Raw genomic sequence first — 17,120 nt, 5'->3', positions numbered from 1 at the left:
ATGCTGTGTAATAATGGTCACTTCCGGTCCTGGCCCTGCTCTGGTTTTGGCCATGCCCAGCTGGCACAGAGTGAGTGCCTGGGAGATTCCCAGGTGAATGTCTTGTCCAGTGTCTGAGGCAAGGGGGATACCAAGAAACAGACTCAAGGTCAGTTACTGGTTGTCAGAATGGAAGACACTAAAGGTTAATGGAGAACAGAAACTAAGGTTGATCACACACATAGGGAAGCCAAGAGACAAAGTTAGGCCAGAAGAACGGGAAGAGGCAGCCTGGAAACCTGGACCAGTCCAGCCCAGGCAGCAGCATCTTCTTAGCACTAGCACAGCCTTTCTGCACCACGGAGCTTTAGAAGCATCACATCCTCACACCTGTAGCCACCCACGCCTCAACATCTCCAGCTCCTGGCTCTCTGAAAAAGAAGCCCACCCCCACGGGATTGTGCCTGTCTCTCTACAGCCTGGAGACTGTCTGCTGTATGTCTTTTTCAGGGAGTTAGTATGGTAGACTGGGGGAAAAGACTATAAAACATTTGGAAATATAATAGGCATCCTCAGAAATATAAAACTGAACTTTCAAAGTAATAGAAATCTGCTGTAGTGGGCTGAAAATGCCCCCTGCAAAAGACATTCACATCCTAATCCCTGGAGCTTGTAAATGTTACGTTATTTGGGAAAAGGGGCTCTTTTTTCAAATGATGTGATTGGAGCTATGGGCCTAGTAATGGGGAGATTATCCTGGATTATCCGAGTGGGCTCTAATTGCCATCACAAGTGTCCTTATAAGAGAGAGTCAGAGGGAGATCACATACACAGATGAGAAGGAGGAGCTGGGTAACCATGGAGAGAGACTGGAGCCCCCGGAAGGAACCCAGGCCTTTAAGACCTTGATTTCAGTCCAGACATACTGATCTTGAACTTCTGGCCTCTAGAACCATGAAATAATATGTTTCTGTTGTTTTAAGTCACCGAGGTTGTGGTAATTTGTTATAAAGGCTAAAGGAAACTAATACATCCACAAAACAAACAAAAAAATTACAAAACTGAAAACCAGAGTGATCGCCCATGCTAAGCCTTTGGCTGTTCAGAGGCAATTGATGATCTTGTAAAAGGAATGCTGGAGTTTTATCAGTCACATCGGGTAGACAGCAAGGTTTTAGGTTATGCTGGGATAGAGGAATTAGAACTACGACACTTTCCGCACACATATTCACACGCCAGCTCTCTTAGAGGGCTCTCCATCGGGGAAGAGACTTGGATGTGGGTCCTAAACACAGGCAGCATGGGGAGGTAAGAAAGCTTGTCTGTCTCAGGCTGATTCCTGGATTGAGAGTGCTTGAGAGTGATCTCCCTTGATAACTCACTACTCCAAGCTTTACCCTCATATGAGTTGGGGTTCAAATTTATAATACCTGGGAGTGTATGGAAATCTCCAGCCCAGAAATTAACATTACCTATGGTAATAATATCTCACAGATAAAATTCCAAGAATAAGCTCAAAATCCAATTTTGCTAAATGCATGAGGTAATAAACTATCTTAGACATGACTCAACAGAAAAGCAGCAGAAACGTACTCAGGAGGGCCAGAATTGGATTATAAAATTCCCTTATCAGATAAGTATTAATTTTAAATGATTAAATAAATTAAACATATGATCAAGAGCAAGAGATACAAAGATTACTTTCAAAAATAATACCTGGAAGCTTTGAAAACTATTCAATGAGAACTTCTAGAGGTTAAAAAAAGACATTCAACAAAAAATGAATTGCCTGAGTTCAGCTGAAGATTAGACACAGCTAGAAAGAAAATTAATGAACCAGAAGATAGTTTTTAAAGTCACTATCCAGAATGCAACAGAGAGACAAATATGGAAAATATGAACAAGAGTTCAAATTGAGAAGTCTAATGCAAGTCACTAAGGAATTTCTGAAGGAGGGATAGAAAGAATGGGAGAGAATCAGTGTTCAAAGAAGTAAGTAACTGAACATGAGTTACTTGAATAATTGAACATGAGTAACATGATTTGCATCTCAGATGCAAATCCTCAGCTCTGAGAAGCACAAACCCCAAATAGAATAAATAAAATTAGATCTACCCCTAGCCACAGTGTAGTGAAACTACAGAGCTTCCAGAACAAAGACTTTAAAAGCAAATCCGCAGAAAAGAGAGATCACCTACAGAGAAATGACCCCAAGATCAAAGACCAACAGTAATAATAGAAGCCAGATGCAGGAACGCCATTGACAAAATGCTGAGAGAAAACAATGCAACTTAGAAATCTGTATCTAGCTGACCTCATCCAGTAACAGTGGCCAAAATAAAACTAAACATTCTGGAGAGCCAGCAGTGGAGGCTTTACTGTAGCTGGTCCTGGCCTCCGGCACAGATTGGTCCCAGTCGTGGATGATCATCTCAGCTGTGACTGGCTTGATCCCCACAATCCAACTGCTCCAGCTCGGGAGTTCTCCCTGCAATACTTCCTGCTTAACAGGCCACAGAGTGTTGCTTATTAAAGGAAGGGAGGAGGCATGAGGGGTTCCCTTCCTGAGATACTGTTTCCTTTCACCTGTCTTGGAAGTGGCCGTTTCCTCTGTGCTGAGGAAGGTGCATGCTGGCCTCCAGCATCCCAGGGCACCTCTCCATCCTCTGCTCCTCTGGCCTAGTCCTGCTTTGGATCCCTCTACCCAGCCTTTAGGACAGCTGCTCCATGTTAAGCACTGATGATGTTGGAGACTGTGCCTCGGTCTCCAAACAGACCTTTCCACGTTTCCTGACACATTTCTGAGTCTACCACATCTCTGTGAGGAGTGGTTCATACCTCTCTAGAGCTCTAATCCCTTCCTGAAGACCTGTTGCTTCTGGTGCTCCTGACTCGGGCTGCACTCAGGAACTCAGAGGACCCTCGGAGGGAAAGCTTGTCTGGTTAAGAGCTGTTTCCTCAATTTATTTACTTATATATTTTGATTGATACATAATAGTTGTACCTATTTTGATGGTGCATGTGATATTTTGTTACATTCATATAATGTGTAACGATCAAATAACGGTAATAGGGAGAAATATCCCTGATCTCAATCTCATTCCTTTTAGATTCACTTCTCATGATGGAATCAAGGCCAAAACTTCTGGCCTCTCAGGTAGCCAAGAGAACTACCCTCTTAGAGCTGCTCAAAATCTCTTATAAATCTCTCCCCAGCAGTGGTTCCTGCCCATTGCTCCCCTAATTCCCTAGGCCGGCAGAGATGGAAACATCCTCCTCCCTTTTTTCCTTTACTCCTGTCCCCAAACCAGTTCTTTCTTTAAGTGACCTAATTCGTCCTCACTATACGCAACTGGTAATGGCTTTGAGGAGATCAAAGCAAAGATTTCAAGCTTCAGGAAGTCCAGTCAAGTGGAACCTAGCCTGGCCACTCGGCCACCATCATGACGTTGTCTTCATCCTTAGATGGGGGACCCCCCCACCGCACCGACCAACTTTCCCTTTGGTGTCTGAGGCTGAGTCTAACTCTTAGCCTTACTGGCACTAGACCCTGTAGATGAAAACAAAAGGTAAATGCAGGCACTAGAGAGATACTTGATATAAAGGACCAACAAAAACACACTTACCTTTCAGATGAAAGCTCAGACCCCATGTCTGTTTCATCTGGCTCATTCCTTATATCCTTAGAAAGACAGGGCCGGGCACGGTGGCTCATGCCTATAATCCCAGTATTTTGGGAGGCTGAGGCAGGTGGATGACGAGGTCCCAAGATCAAGACCATCCTGGTCAACATGGTGAAACCTCATCTCTACTAAAAATACAATAAAAATTAGCTGGGCATGGTGACATGCGCCTGTAGTCCCAGCTACTTGGGAGGCTGAGGCAGGAGAATTGCTTGAACCCAGGAGGCGGAGGTCGCAGTGAGCCGAGATAGCACCATTGCACTCCAGCCTGGGTAACAAGAGCAAAACTCCATCTCAAAAAACAAAAGACAGAAAGACAGATGTGATCTGAGTTGGTCAAGGAACTAATGTCCAAAAGAAAAATGTTGTCCAAGACTATAAAATCACAGGTGAGTTATTCATCAAAGTCTTAACACCATCACCCAGAGAGACAGGGGGACAGTGGGAATGCTGGTACATCATTACGATATAATTTTATATTTTCACTGCATTTCACAGCAAGACTTTTATAATCTTCCCTACTCCAAACATCACATTGTGTGTTAAGACTTGAAATAATCCCTATGGCTTTGGGGTTTCCCACTGACCCAAGCAGAAACCCACCTCCTTTGCTTCTTGCCTGGTGGTTCCCATCACAAGCTAAGCCTTACTCAGCCACAGCCACATCATGGAGACCATCATGGAGGTTTTGTTGAACCTGTAGCCATTCCATTTCATTCAGGAAGAATGGGAGGGAACCTTGTCTGGTTAAGAGCTTTTTCCTCAATTTACATACTTATGTATTCAATGGATACATAATAGTTGTAGCTATTTCGAGGGTGCATGTGATATTTCATCACATTCCTATAACGTGTAATGATCAAATCGGGATAACAGGGAGAAATATCCATCATCTCAAACATTGGTCTTTTCTTTATGCCAGGAACATTCACGTTCTTCTCCTCTAGCTATTTTGAAATAAGCAACAGATCATGGTTAGCTACAGTCACCCCCCAGAACTAACGAACACTAGATCGTATTCCTTCTACCTACCTGAATCTTTTACACGCATTCATCTATTTCTTTTTATTCCCCGTCTTCCCTCTCTTCCTTCCCTGCCTCTAGCAACCGCCAGAGTTTGGGAACACAAATGAGAGAAAAATCAACTCTTAAATTTATTTGGAAGCTGGTTGGCTACATCAGGCCTAATAAAAACAGCCTGTATGAAGTTAAACTGGTTGACTCCACATGTCCAAGAATGAGACCAACTCTAAGGCTAAGTATATACCCCCTATACGGGGGGAAGACAAAGCACCTTCATGGTCCCACTCCTTATGGACTTTCGGTATCATGGAAGCCAGTTTCAAAGGAATAAATGCACTGGTCATTTAATCCCAGCCTTTTCAGAAGAAAGAACCAAGGCAAAGTAGGATCAGCCAGTTATTCTCCCACAAATGGGTCATTTTCCTTCCTTCTCAGCAACATCCCCCTTGTCTCACCAAATCCAGAGACATCCCTCTTGCCCTGTGGTGCCACCATCAAGGGCAGAGAGACAGTTCTGTGGCTGACCACCCCAAAGCTGCCCGGGGCTGTGTGCATCAGTGATTCGGCTAAGGCCTTCCCTTTCTGCACTAGATAATCTCAGGTCCAAAACTGGAATGCCTCAGAGCCTTGGGGCTATTTGTTTCTTATGCACATCCCCTGCCAAGCCTTCAGGAGCCCATGACCAAGGCAAGGGAGCAAACATCAGCAGCACAAGGAAAGCACATTTATCACAATCCTACTGCATACTTCATATAAAGCGAAGCAAGGATGCGAGATGCTGACAGCTGCAGAGACACGTGTGCTCATACGTGGAAGATGCCTGTCAAATGGTAGATACCTCACACACGGGGGTGAAACAAGAGCAAACAATCAGAGTGTCGCTGATGCCAGAAGCAGCTTTTAAGTGACATGAGAAACCTGCTAACTAGAACTGAACACTTAAACCAGAGCTTATAACCTGGTGGCCCATGAGCAGGACACAGCTGGAGAGTTTGACCTCTGGAATTTTAAACCTTTCATTTGGTAATACACATCCACAAATTGGGGGGCTTTATGGGAACATTGGGACTCCATGTTTCTCTTGGAAAACATGATCTCGCAACACTGGAAACCCTAATAGAACCTCCGAGAAGTGGCATCCAGCTCACCTGACCCGTCTGGCCCCTGTTTCAGACCAAATATCCGCTTCTTCCCATGACTGTCTTTTTAACCTTAAACTGCTTCCTCCGGGATCAGATGATCCACATTTTGTTTAAGTAATATTGAAATTTTATTTACTCAGCTGCCTCTTATTAAGGGTGACAGTATGATTTAACACACAAAGACATGCTTGAGAATGAACGCTGAAACTGTTAATTATACCAGGAAGAGACACACAAACCCCAGGCAAACTCTGTCCAATGAAGGCCCTTCTTTAAACATCCTTTTGTGATTGGAGGGGAGGGGGTTGGGTGTTTTTATAACCTGTTGATTCTTGGACTTGGGAATCAAGAAAAAAAAAATGTTGAGGGTTTTTGTTTTTTTTTTTTTTTTTTGAGACAGAGTTTCACTCTTGTTACCTAGGCTGGAGTGCAATGGCGCGATCTCGGCTCACCGCAACCTCCGCCTCCTAGGTTCAGGCAATTCTCCTGCCTCAGCCTCCTGAGTAGCTGGGATTACAGGCACGCACCACCATGCCCAGCTAATTTTTTGTATTTTTAGTAGAGAGAGGTTTTTAGTAGGTCACCATGTTGACCAGGATGATCTCGATCTCTTGACCTTGTGATCCACCCGCCTCAGCCTCCCAAAGTGCTGGGATTACAAGCGTGAGCCACCACGCCCAGCCTTTTTTTTTTTTTTTTTTTTTTTTGAGACGGAGTTTCGCTCTTGTTACCCAGGCTGGAGTTCAATGGCACGATCTCGGCTCACCACAACCTCTGCCTTCTGGGTTCAAGCAATTCTCCTGCCTCAGCCTCCCAGGTAGCTGGGACTACAGGCGTGCACCACCATGCCCAGCTAATTTTTGTATTTTTAGTAGAGATGGGGCTTCACCTTGTTGACCAGGATGGTCTCTATCTCTAGACCTCATGATCCATCCACCTCGGCCTCCCAAAGTGCTGGGATTATAGGCGTGAGCCACCGCACCCAGCCTTTTTTTTTTTTTTTTTTTAATAGCAATGATTAACCAAGGAAAATAAGTAGCAATTTTTTTTTTTTTCCTGGTCAGAAAGACATGAGCAGAAGAAATGTTTTAATTCCTATTGTTACTAAGCTTTCTCTCATTAAACAAAATACAGCAATTGTGTTAATAACAAATAGTAATAGTGACAGCAAATGCTGATAGATAATAGCATTCTGTGTCAGGCACTGGGAGAAACATTTCACACACAGGAACTCATTGTCAGACTCATCACAACCACATGAGGTAGTAAATTCTTATTCTCCTTATACTAATGAGAAAAACGTAGCACAGAGAGGTTAAGGTATTGCCCAAGGTTACACAGCTAGTAAATGGCAGAAGTGGAATTTGAACCCAAGCTGTGGAGCTCTTAAGTCCATACTAATAATCACATGCTCCTGCCTCCGACAAATAGGGAGAGGGAGAAATAAGACTGCTTCTGAAGCAGCAATGTGGGAGGCCCATGCTGCTCACGAGCTGGGACCGCTGTGTATGCTGCTCACTACATGGCTATGAGGACCGCACTTCACCCTGTTGCTTTTTCTTCAAAAAAGTAAGCAAGTTATGGGAACATCTTGAGGCCAAGTAGCGGTCCAAAGGGCATCACCGACAGTAAGTGCTTCCACCACCAGCTGCATGAATGCCAAGTAGATCACCAGGGGCTGGTAAGGGTTACTCTACCTTGGGGCTGAGGGTGGGGGACTGGGCAGGAAGGAGCTGCTGGAGGAGAGGAACGAAAGGCTGACTCCCACCTCTCTGTCCATTATGCCTAGCATATGTGTCTTTCCCTTTAAGGCCCTGAGTTCAGAGTACTCAATCTGATCGGCCCAATGGACTACTGGAATACATTGTTTTTCCCATTGACCTGGAATCCAGGTCGAGGCGAACTTGAGGACTATCAAGGAGAATTCGTCTTGAGAAACAGAATGAACACAACCACAATTTTGCTTTGCCAGATTCCACTGACACCATTTCATCTGCTAACAGCTCCTCATCAGGATGACAGCCACCCTGTACAATGACTAATGATGTGGTCTGAAACAGATATCGTACTGATGAAAACTGCTACGTTGCCAGCACCATATGAGGCATAGAGGGTCCAAAGACAACCAAGCTAGGCCAGGCACGGTGGCCCACACTGTAATCCCAGCACTTTGGGAGGCCGAGGTGGGTGAATCACCTGAGACCAGGCATTTGACACCGGCCTGACCAACATGGTGAAACCCCATCTCTACTAAAAATACAAAACTTAGCTGGGCATGGTGGCACATGCCTGTAATCCCAGCTATTCAGGAGGCTGAGGTACAAGAATCGCTTGAACCTGGGAGGTGGAGGTTGCAGTGAGCCGAGATTGTGCCATTGTACTCCAGCCCCGGAAACAAAAGCAAAATTCCACCTCAGAAAAAAAAAAAAAAAAAGGGCAACCAAAATAATAACTGAAGGCAGCTTAGTTGCTGACCTCAGGAAGCTTAGAGTCGAACACAGAAGACATCAATGAACAGAAATCACAACCCAACATGGCATGTTACGAAGAGTGACTGTCACCCCAGTGGTGACAGATTCCATATTCCTTCAACAAACATTAATTTTTGGGCACAGATGTTCAAGCAACATTTCAGGAGATTAATTTCTGGGGGAGAGTCTAGAAGAGAGAACAGGGATAAATAGAGACTTCAGATCCAGATGGCTTGAATTTGAATCCTGGCCCAACCATTAACTAGTTAAGACAAACATTTCTCTTTATGAGCCTCAAGTTTCCTCATCTATAAAATGGGGATGATTTCACTTGCCTTCTGAGGATGCAAGAAGGATGAAACAAGGTCTTACGTAAAGCACTTCGCTTGGGGATTTAAACACCCAAGAAGAAGCACCCAGTAAGTGCCATCTATGGTTGTGCCCAATTGCCAGCAGTTTGCCATGGCGAATTGTCTGGAATGTCAGAACATACTGTTTCCACTGGAGAAACAGCCAGAAAAGAAACAGGTCCTACACACCACCTCTGAGATCTACTGGGAAACCTTAAAACTAGGCTCTCCCTCACATGGACAGAAAGACAGGAAGAGTATGCACTCGCTTCTTTGCACATCTTCATCTGTTGAACTTTTGCAAAAGTCCCCAATGTGCACAGCTCATTCCGGGTGCCATAAATGTTAGTCCCCTTGCCCTCTTGGTTATAAATTTGGCAAGTGGCTTCCCAATGTAGGTAGGCTTTATATTCAGAAGGATCCTTGTATTGTTTAAAAGGCAGGGAAAGGGGTTCAGCTGGCAGCCTTCGGAAGGAACGTGAAGATGATAGAGTCAAAAGCTGACAATACCACAGCTCCAGGTGCCAGTCTGACCGATGAGAGGGACAGACAGACAGGTAGAGCTTGCACATGTCTGAGTTTCTGCATGGTGGTGGTGTGGGGGACCAGTCCCTAACTAATCATGCAAATGAGCAGCCTTGCAGGTGGCATCTGTGCTGCAGCCCAGGAATGGTGCTGAAGTCATGTCACCTTCCTATCCTCATCTCCCTTCCACCCTCCTCCTTGAGCTGGGCCTGGATTCCTGCAGCATCAGCAGCACATATTGGACACAATGACTTTAGTTGTTCTGGTCAAGCAAGGTAACGACAGAAATGCTTTCTGCCCACATGAAATGGATTGGAAATCAACTACTGTGCCACAGGGGCAGCTTAGCAAGTCAGAACTTGGCACAATAGATGAAGTCCCCACCCGCTGGGTTCTGCAAGCTGGGGGCCACCCAATAGACTACCAGGCCAGAGGATAGGGAAAGAGACCTCCGCAGAGACACAGCCAATGCCAGGTTGGGGGGTAAGGGGTGTCCAGTTAAACATTTTGGGAACCCAGGAAAATATGGACAAGGGGACTTGTCTAGCTGCACTGGGGTCACTAGCATACCAGCTTTATACTGCCTATTCCCTCGGAGTTCCCCCCAACATCCTCAGATGTTGAACAAGCCGAACCCCTGTGTGACTCTGAATATTGCGATGTCAGCGGATACCCTGCCTGGGAGTATGGCCTTAAGCTCCCAGCTGAAGGGGGTCAGGCAGCAAGAATGGACAATACCAGCCTCCACTGGTCATGCCTGCCTGGCCAGACCAACTTCTTACCTACCATTTTGGGCTCTAGCAGGGGACAAAGGCAAGTAAAAGAAATTTGGGTAGGGGGTTAGAAGTAGAAGAGGATGAACTTCCTCATAGGACTAACTATTAAGAGTGGGATGAAGGACCTGGAGAGGGAGGAGGGTGGGCAACAGCATCAAAGCCACCCAAGATCCAGAATGCTGCTCTCTCCTCCAAATCCTTGAGCGACACAAGACACATTTTTTAAAACCCTTTGCAGAAGCTGTCAAATTGACTTTTTTGAGCACAGGTTTTGGGGTTGGGCTGCCTGAGATTTAAATCCCAACTATGCCAATATGGAAACCTCACCTGTTAACTAGGAAATGCTCCAACCACACGAAGATGAGGCAGATGTGGTCTTGTCTAGCACGGGTGCTATAGATTTGGGCACATGGTGAGAACTCTGTTCCTGCTAGGACTTTCAGATCTATTGCAAAAGCTTCCCGAAGCAACTCCTACATACAGATATGAGGTGGTATGTGAATGGAAGAGAACATGAAAAAGCCACAGCACCATGTAGCATCAAAGGTACCAGAAAATAAGCATCTTTCAGAGCCACACTCTCAGGCTTGAGCCCTTTCACATTGTCCCACACAAATTCTGTCTACCCCCATTCTGTGCTTCTTATGCTGGTCTAGGGGAGGGGTCAGCAAAGTTTTTGGTTTTTTTTGCAAAGAGCCATATAATAAATATCGTTGGCTTTATGGTCTACATGGCTTCACTCATGACTACTTGACTCCATCCCTGTAGCACAAAAGCAGTCACAGACAAAATGTACATCAATGGACATGGCTGTGTGCCAATAAAACTTTATTTACAAAAGCAAGTGGTGGGCCAGATTTGGCCCCAGGGATGTAGTGCCCCAGCCTTTGGTTTGAAGCTCACACAGCCAGCAATAGCCAAACTTGGACTAAATGAGAAAGAACCACATGCTCTTTCCATGGCCTCCCCAGACCTTCATGCTTCCACTACTGCTAATTGGGTCAAAGATTTATTTGTCTCACATATGCCCAATTTCACCCTGCCTCCCAGAAACCTATTTCTGCCCCACTGGACTCTAGGTGTCTTTTAGTGCTCAACCCCCTCCCATCCCCACCTCTTTAAACATCCTTACTGCTCCATTCCTGGAAATCAACATATTCTCCTAAGACAAGAGATACTTACAAATATAAAAAATTTAACCCCAGTCATTTACCAGGGACCATGGACTTTAGAGGTTTAAGGCATAGGCCTGAGCATCAGACCAAGGCTCTCCTACCCAAATGGTGTGAATGTCGGCATGCAGGCAATCCCTGTGTATTTCCTTTGCCTATGGAAATTGGTTAGGGTTTTAAAAATTTACAGGAGCCTGGTGTGGTGGCTCACTCCTGTAATCCCGGCATTTGGGGAGCCTGAGAAGAAGGATCACTTGAACTCAGGAGTTCATGACGAGCCTGGGCTATATTACAAGACTTCATCTCTATAAAAAAAAAATAAAAATTAGCTGAGAATGATGGTACATGACTGTAGTCCCAGCTACTTGGGAGACTGAGGTGGGAGGATCACTTGAGCCTAGGAGGTCAAGGCTGCAGTGAGCTAATATCATGCCACTATAGCCTGGCCCACCATTTGCTTTTGCAAGTAAAGTTTTATTGACACACAGCCATGCCCATTCATGTACATTTTATCTGTGGCTGCTTTTGTTCTATAATGGTAATGTCAAGTAGTCATAAGTGAAAACATGTGAACTATAAAGCCAACAATATTTATTATCTGGCTCTTTGCAGAAGAAACAAAACCTCTGTTAACCCCTGCCCTAGACCAGCATAGGTAGCAGGAAGCTGAGGTGGGAGGACCACTTGAGTCTAGGAGGTTGAGGCTGCAGTGAGCTATGATCACGCCACTGCACTGTAGACTGGGCAACAAAGCAAGACCCTGTCTCAAAAAATCAAAAACATAAAAATTACAGGAGCTAGTTTATGTAAAACACATAGGAAGAGTTGTTCAGAAAATTACATCATTGAAAAGTCGCATTGCGTGTAATTCTGTTTTCCTAAATATGCTTTACGTTCGCACCAGTGAGACCAACAACTCCAGGAGCATGAGCCATAACTTACTCTCCAGTCCTGTGCTTCCTGGTACTGTGCACAGTACATAGTAGGTACTCAGTGAGGACATGCGATCTGTAGCTACCTCTTACTTGGGAACATATGTGATTAACCCCCTGGAGTCTGCGAATCATTTTCACATACATTTAGATCTCATTTGTGGTACTCACTGGACTGTAAATGGCTGGCTGGAGACGTGTCAGTGTTGGTCTCAATCTCTTTCTCGTCCTAATTGAGTGAGCTCTTTTGACTTAAGGTTAATGATTCCTCTTTGCGTTTCTTCAAGGAGAGTGTTCTCCTTGGAGACTGCTGGTCATTATTATTCCATGTTGCATTGCTCTCTTGACATAAAGGATGTTTTTTAAAAAAAAAAAAAAGAGACGGGGGATTTCATGGCCTGATTTAGGCCTGGGTGCTTCCAAAAGAAAGTGAATGAAGCCACAGGGGAGGCGCTTTAGAAATCCGATGTGCCTTCCCACAGGAGCCTCAGAGAAGTAGAAAGGCAAGGCGAGGGAACCTCAGTCCAGGAAAGCTTCAGAGCCCTCCTACCTAAGCCATTCCAGATAAAATATTCCACAGATGCACAGAGTGGGAGACTGTCAACCTTCTGGACAAACCAAAATCAAGTTAGGAGTGCAGTGGGCAGTGGAGGGTCTATGTTCAATGCTTCCATCTTCTACTACCAAAGGCAGCTATGCCCCTTCCTGCAAGCAGAGATGACTTGACTGACACATAGAAGGATGTTTTCACATATTAACTTAATTAATCTTTGCAATAACCTTATGGAGTGCCTAGTATTTCCATTTTACAAATGAAGGAATTGAGGCACAGAGAGGTTAAGTAACTTGCCTGTGATCACACAGTTTTTAACAAGTGAAACTGGGATTCCAACCCAGGCAGCCAGCTCCAGAGCCCTCACTCACCCACTCCGCGAGCTGCCTATCTGTGCAAATACATCCGGTTTTAGAATCCAGCTCAAGCATGTCTTCTCCACCAAGCTGTGCTCCTCTGAGCTCACAGAATCTCAGGCCTGGATGGACCTACCAGCCCTGAGTCCAGCTCTCTTGTTTTGCAGCAGGGAACGGATACCCCAGGAGGAGGGGTGCAATTTCCAAGGTCATGCAACTACCCAGGGAAAGCATCAACACTGACTCAGGCCCCCAGACTCCTAATACAGTGCTCTTCTCCCCACCTTCCTGAGATTCACAGCCGAAATGCATAATTAACCCTGTAACACCCAGGAAAACACTGGAGGAGCACGTGGTTGGTTTCCCAGTGGGAATGAACTCCAAAGAAGCAGAGAAACAGGCATCCTATTTCTTCTGTGACTCCAACCCAAACATAAACAAGTCTCAAGCACCACTTGTGAGTTTGAGCACAGTGACCATTTGCACCAAGCCATCCATCCTCACCTCTTTTTTTTTTTATGTGATCACATGTGCATCCTAGCAAGATGGCTAGCACGGGTTAAGGCTGCAGCCCATACCCATCTTTCCCTTCCGTATAAAACAGGAATCATTTGGAAGGCAAATTCATGAGCAGAGATTGATGAGGAATCCCCACAACCAAATCATAGGCTGAGAGAGGCTGCTCAGAACAGACACTTAGAAGCTCAGAAGTTACTCCAGCAGGGGCTGGTGGGGCATTGATTAAACATAACTCTTAGAAGCAAAGAGAGGCAAGCTGACAAAGGCAACCAGGCTAGGACTGGCACCTGCCCTCAAAAGATGGCCACAGCATGGCATCATCAGATCTATCCTGACACACCGTCCTTCATCCCCCAGCTAGCCACAGAGAAAATCGATGAGGAAGGGTAAACAAGGCGCCTCACTCACTGCAAAAGCCGTGAGTCGTCTCATGGCAAGTCCTAAAACTTTATCTTTTACGGCGATAAACGCCAGGCAAACATGTCTCTAGTTAGTTAAGTCTTACATCCCAAATTACATCAAGAAAGAGATAACAGACAGACACACACAGACTTCTGTTTCGGGGACCCGGGATAACGCTCCGCTTCCCATTCTCTGGGCCCATGATGCGCGACACAATTCCTACCTGCTTGCATAAGTTGGCACTGCTGACCAAAGACGTGGGAGAAGGTGACGGGGCCTGTGGCAGAGCTGGATGTCGCCAGCGTGGACTCCATGGCTCTTTTGGGATCTTTGGTGTTGGTCATGTGGCAGCGTCCGGACCCTCGGAGTGGCAGAGCAAAGGATGCTGTCGCTGGCCCAGGAACTGCAGATCTGAGGCTACTTGTCACTTCCAAGAAAATGTCCCCGCCCCCAAAGTTTATAGGGCTTCTTTTCCTCACCACCCTTTCCTTGCAGATTTTCTCAAACACCAGTCAAGTAAAAAAATGAAACCCTATAGGGCTTGGCAAATCTTGCACAGCTGCAGTTCAATGCAAAAGAAAAATCTAAGTTTCCTCCTAACCAGGAGTCGTAGCCTCTTAGCCCAGAAGCGTGGCTGGAACTTGCCGCCCTCCCCCACACCCCGGGCTACCTCTCCAGGGGTCACCTGGAATGGGCAGAATCCCTGGGAGAGGCTCAGCCCCGGCCGCGTTCCAGCACCAGCTGCCGGCAAAGCGCTGCCCAGGCCCCGCGGCGTCTCCGTCCAGGGAGGCGGGCAGGGCGCGAGGCTGCCCCAGGCTCCCCGGGGAGCTGGCCTTGCGGGCGCCGCCCCGCTGTCCGCAGCGCCGGCTCTGGGCTCCCGCGTCCCCGAACGAGCGCCTAGGTCCCAGGTCCGCGCCGGGCGCCCAAAGGGAGAGCGCGGGAGGCGCGCGGCGCGGGCGCAGAGCAGCTCCGGACCCGCCGGCGTCCCCGGCTTATTCTCCGCTCCCGACGCCTCGGCCTTGCTGCTCCCCACGCCTCGCGGGGCAGCGGAGAGGGACTGAGACCTGCCGCCGCGGCCCCTGGCCCGCGCCGCCACCCCGGTACCGTGATGCAGAGGGGGCCGTTCCAGGGAGATATTCTGGATGCGGAGGGGAAGTGCCAACTCAGCCCAGCAGGCTCCCGGGCTGCTGTAACCTCTTCCTGCCCACAGCCAAGGAAGGGCCAGACCCGGGAGACCCGACTGCCTGCGAGCAAATCCAGACACCAAGAAGAGAAGAGGAGAAAATGCCACACATCCCCTAGGGCGCTCCGGTGATTCAAAGATCTGGGTGCTTCATCTTAGCCGACCCAGCCCTGCTGTGTATGAAGGATCTGCCTAGTCCCCTGCTCCAAACCAAAAGGGGCCGCTTCTCTGTAAAAGGAGGAGGGGGGAGTACTTTTTGCATGATTCCAACAGCTATTTCTGAGAGTGCTGGCTTTATTTTGCTATTCCACCTGCTAATCATTAAGATGCTAACTCCAGAGACGCTGCATCATCTTGGACCAGCATTTGGGGTACTTTCTTCCAGGATTCTGCTGCGACATTGGCAGGGCACTGACAGTCACCTTGTTAGGCAGCAATACTTGTGCAGAGAGAGAGGGGCACAGTCAGCACAGCTGCAGCCGTCAAAGCACTCGTGATTTTCCCCTGGAGAACTTTGATTTTAAAAAGCCATACGCCTCTTCTGTATTTAAGCAACGGAAGATAAGTTCACAGCTGATCTAAGGGCCAGAAGGACTCTCAAACAGAGCTTTTTCCATTAGCGCCCTTGGCCAGCAAAGATGTACAGCTCAGTGATGTCTTGAGGGTTACCTGGGATGGGTAAGACAAAGCAGAGGAGGCTTGAAGTATTCCAAGAGTTCAAATGAGGTCTGACTTTGTATTAATGCCTCCAGATAGTTTAAGTGATTGAGCATCCCTTTTCTTGTCATGCAAGATGCTCTTCTCCAAGTCGTGAAATTGTAGGACATCAGGGACCATTTCTCTCAGGCAAATGGGGTCTAAGGTGGGGTGGCAAAAAAAAAAAAAAAAAACACACAGTACAGTGATGATCCATCAAGCATTAGGGTCATCAATCAGCATATTGCCCAAATCAGACACTTTGAGAGTGAGTGGAGGTGCCGTTGATGATTACACTGGGATGCATGGCATATACCAGGAGGGATGAAGCTGCACAAAAATTTCCTGGCTACGCACCCAGGAGTAGAATTGTTCAAGGATAAATGCAAATTTTATTACAGTAAATGCTTCCAAGTACTACTCCAGAATGGCTGTGCTGATTTACACTCCCACTAGAACTGCACATGGCACTTATACTCCCACTTTCCCACACTTTTGCCAATAACTGTTGTTGGTAGAAATTATGAAGCTAGGAAATTAGCTTCATACTAGGTACAGGTTATTATAATTCATTGTTTTGGTTTGCCTTTCCTTAATTACTAAGTTGAGTATGTCTTGAAAAGCTTACCAGCCATGGAGGCTTCCTCCTGGGGAAATTTCCTGTTCATAGGCTTTGCCTATTTTTCCAATCATTTTACTATTTTTATGGCATTCTTGTTGATTCATTAGAGTTTATTGGTTTTGCTAGATATTAACCTCTCATCCACTTAAATTTTAGGAGTATCTTCTCCCACTTGGTCATCCAAACTGACAATTGCCCATGGAAAGATGTCCATGGTGTCTTCCCATGATTTGAAATACTTAATTTTAGGGTAGTTAAGTCAGTTGTTCTTTTGACTTACAGTCTGATTTGGGAGTCTTGCTTAAAACATCCTTCCCTCTTACTAGGTTGCAAAGTTAGGCTCTTTGATAGTTTTACCTTTCATACTTAGTTCTATCTGAAGCTTACTTTCATACCTGGTATTCAGTAAGGTTCACCTTTCTTTCCCCTTAAAATTGTGAAACAGTTTTCCTAAAACGATCTTTTCCTTATGCAATGGACCATTTTTTCCTTATGTTTATGTCCCCCCAAAACTGATATGTAGAAATCCTAACCCTCAATATGATACAATTAGGAGGTAAAGCCTTTGTAAGGGAGCGATTAGCTCATGAAATTGGAGCCATCGTGAATGGGATTGCTGCCTTTACTATAGGAATCCCAGGGAACTCTCTAGTTCTTTCCACCAAGTGAGGCCATAGAGAGAAGCTGGCAGCCTGCAATTTGCAAGTGGACCCTCACCAGAACCAGACCATGCTGG

At 46.2% G+C, this 17,120-nt stretch overlaps 1 protein-coding gene across 3 annotated transcripts in view; it reads right to left on the bottom strand.

The window, feature by feature from the left end:
• Positions 1-15,010, bottom strand: part of KAZN (kazrin, periplakin interacting protein) — a 1,282,700-nt gene extending 1,267,690 nt beyond the window's left edge. For all 3 annotated transcript variants that reach the window (XM_035252956.3, XM_035252957.3, XM_035252962.3), the window contains exon 1: positions 14,107-15,010. In XM_035252956.3, coding sequence (XP_035108847.2) covers positions 14,107-14,227 — 121 coding nt within the window. In that variant the 5' untranslated portion in view covers positions 14,228-15,010. The remainder of the gene's footprint in view (positions 1-14,106) is intronic.
• Positions 15,011-17,120: the final 2,110 nt, after the last annotated feature.

Source organism: Callithrix jacchus, chromosome 7 (genome assembly GCF_049354715.1).
Source record: "Callithrix jacchus isolate 240 chromosome 7, calJac240_pri, whole genome shotgun sequence".
Lineage (NCBI taxonomy): Eukaryota > Metazoa > Chordata > Mammalia > Primates > Cebidae > Callithrix > Callithrix jacchus.
This window is presented reverse-complemented; position numbering and strand designations above follow the sequence as displayed.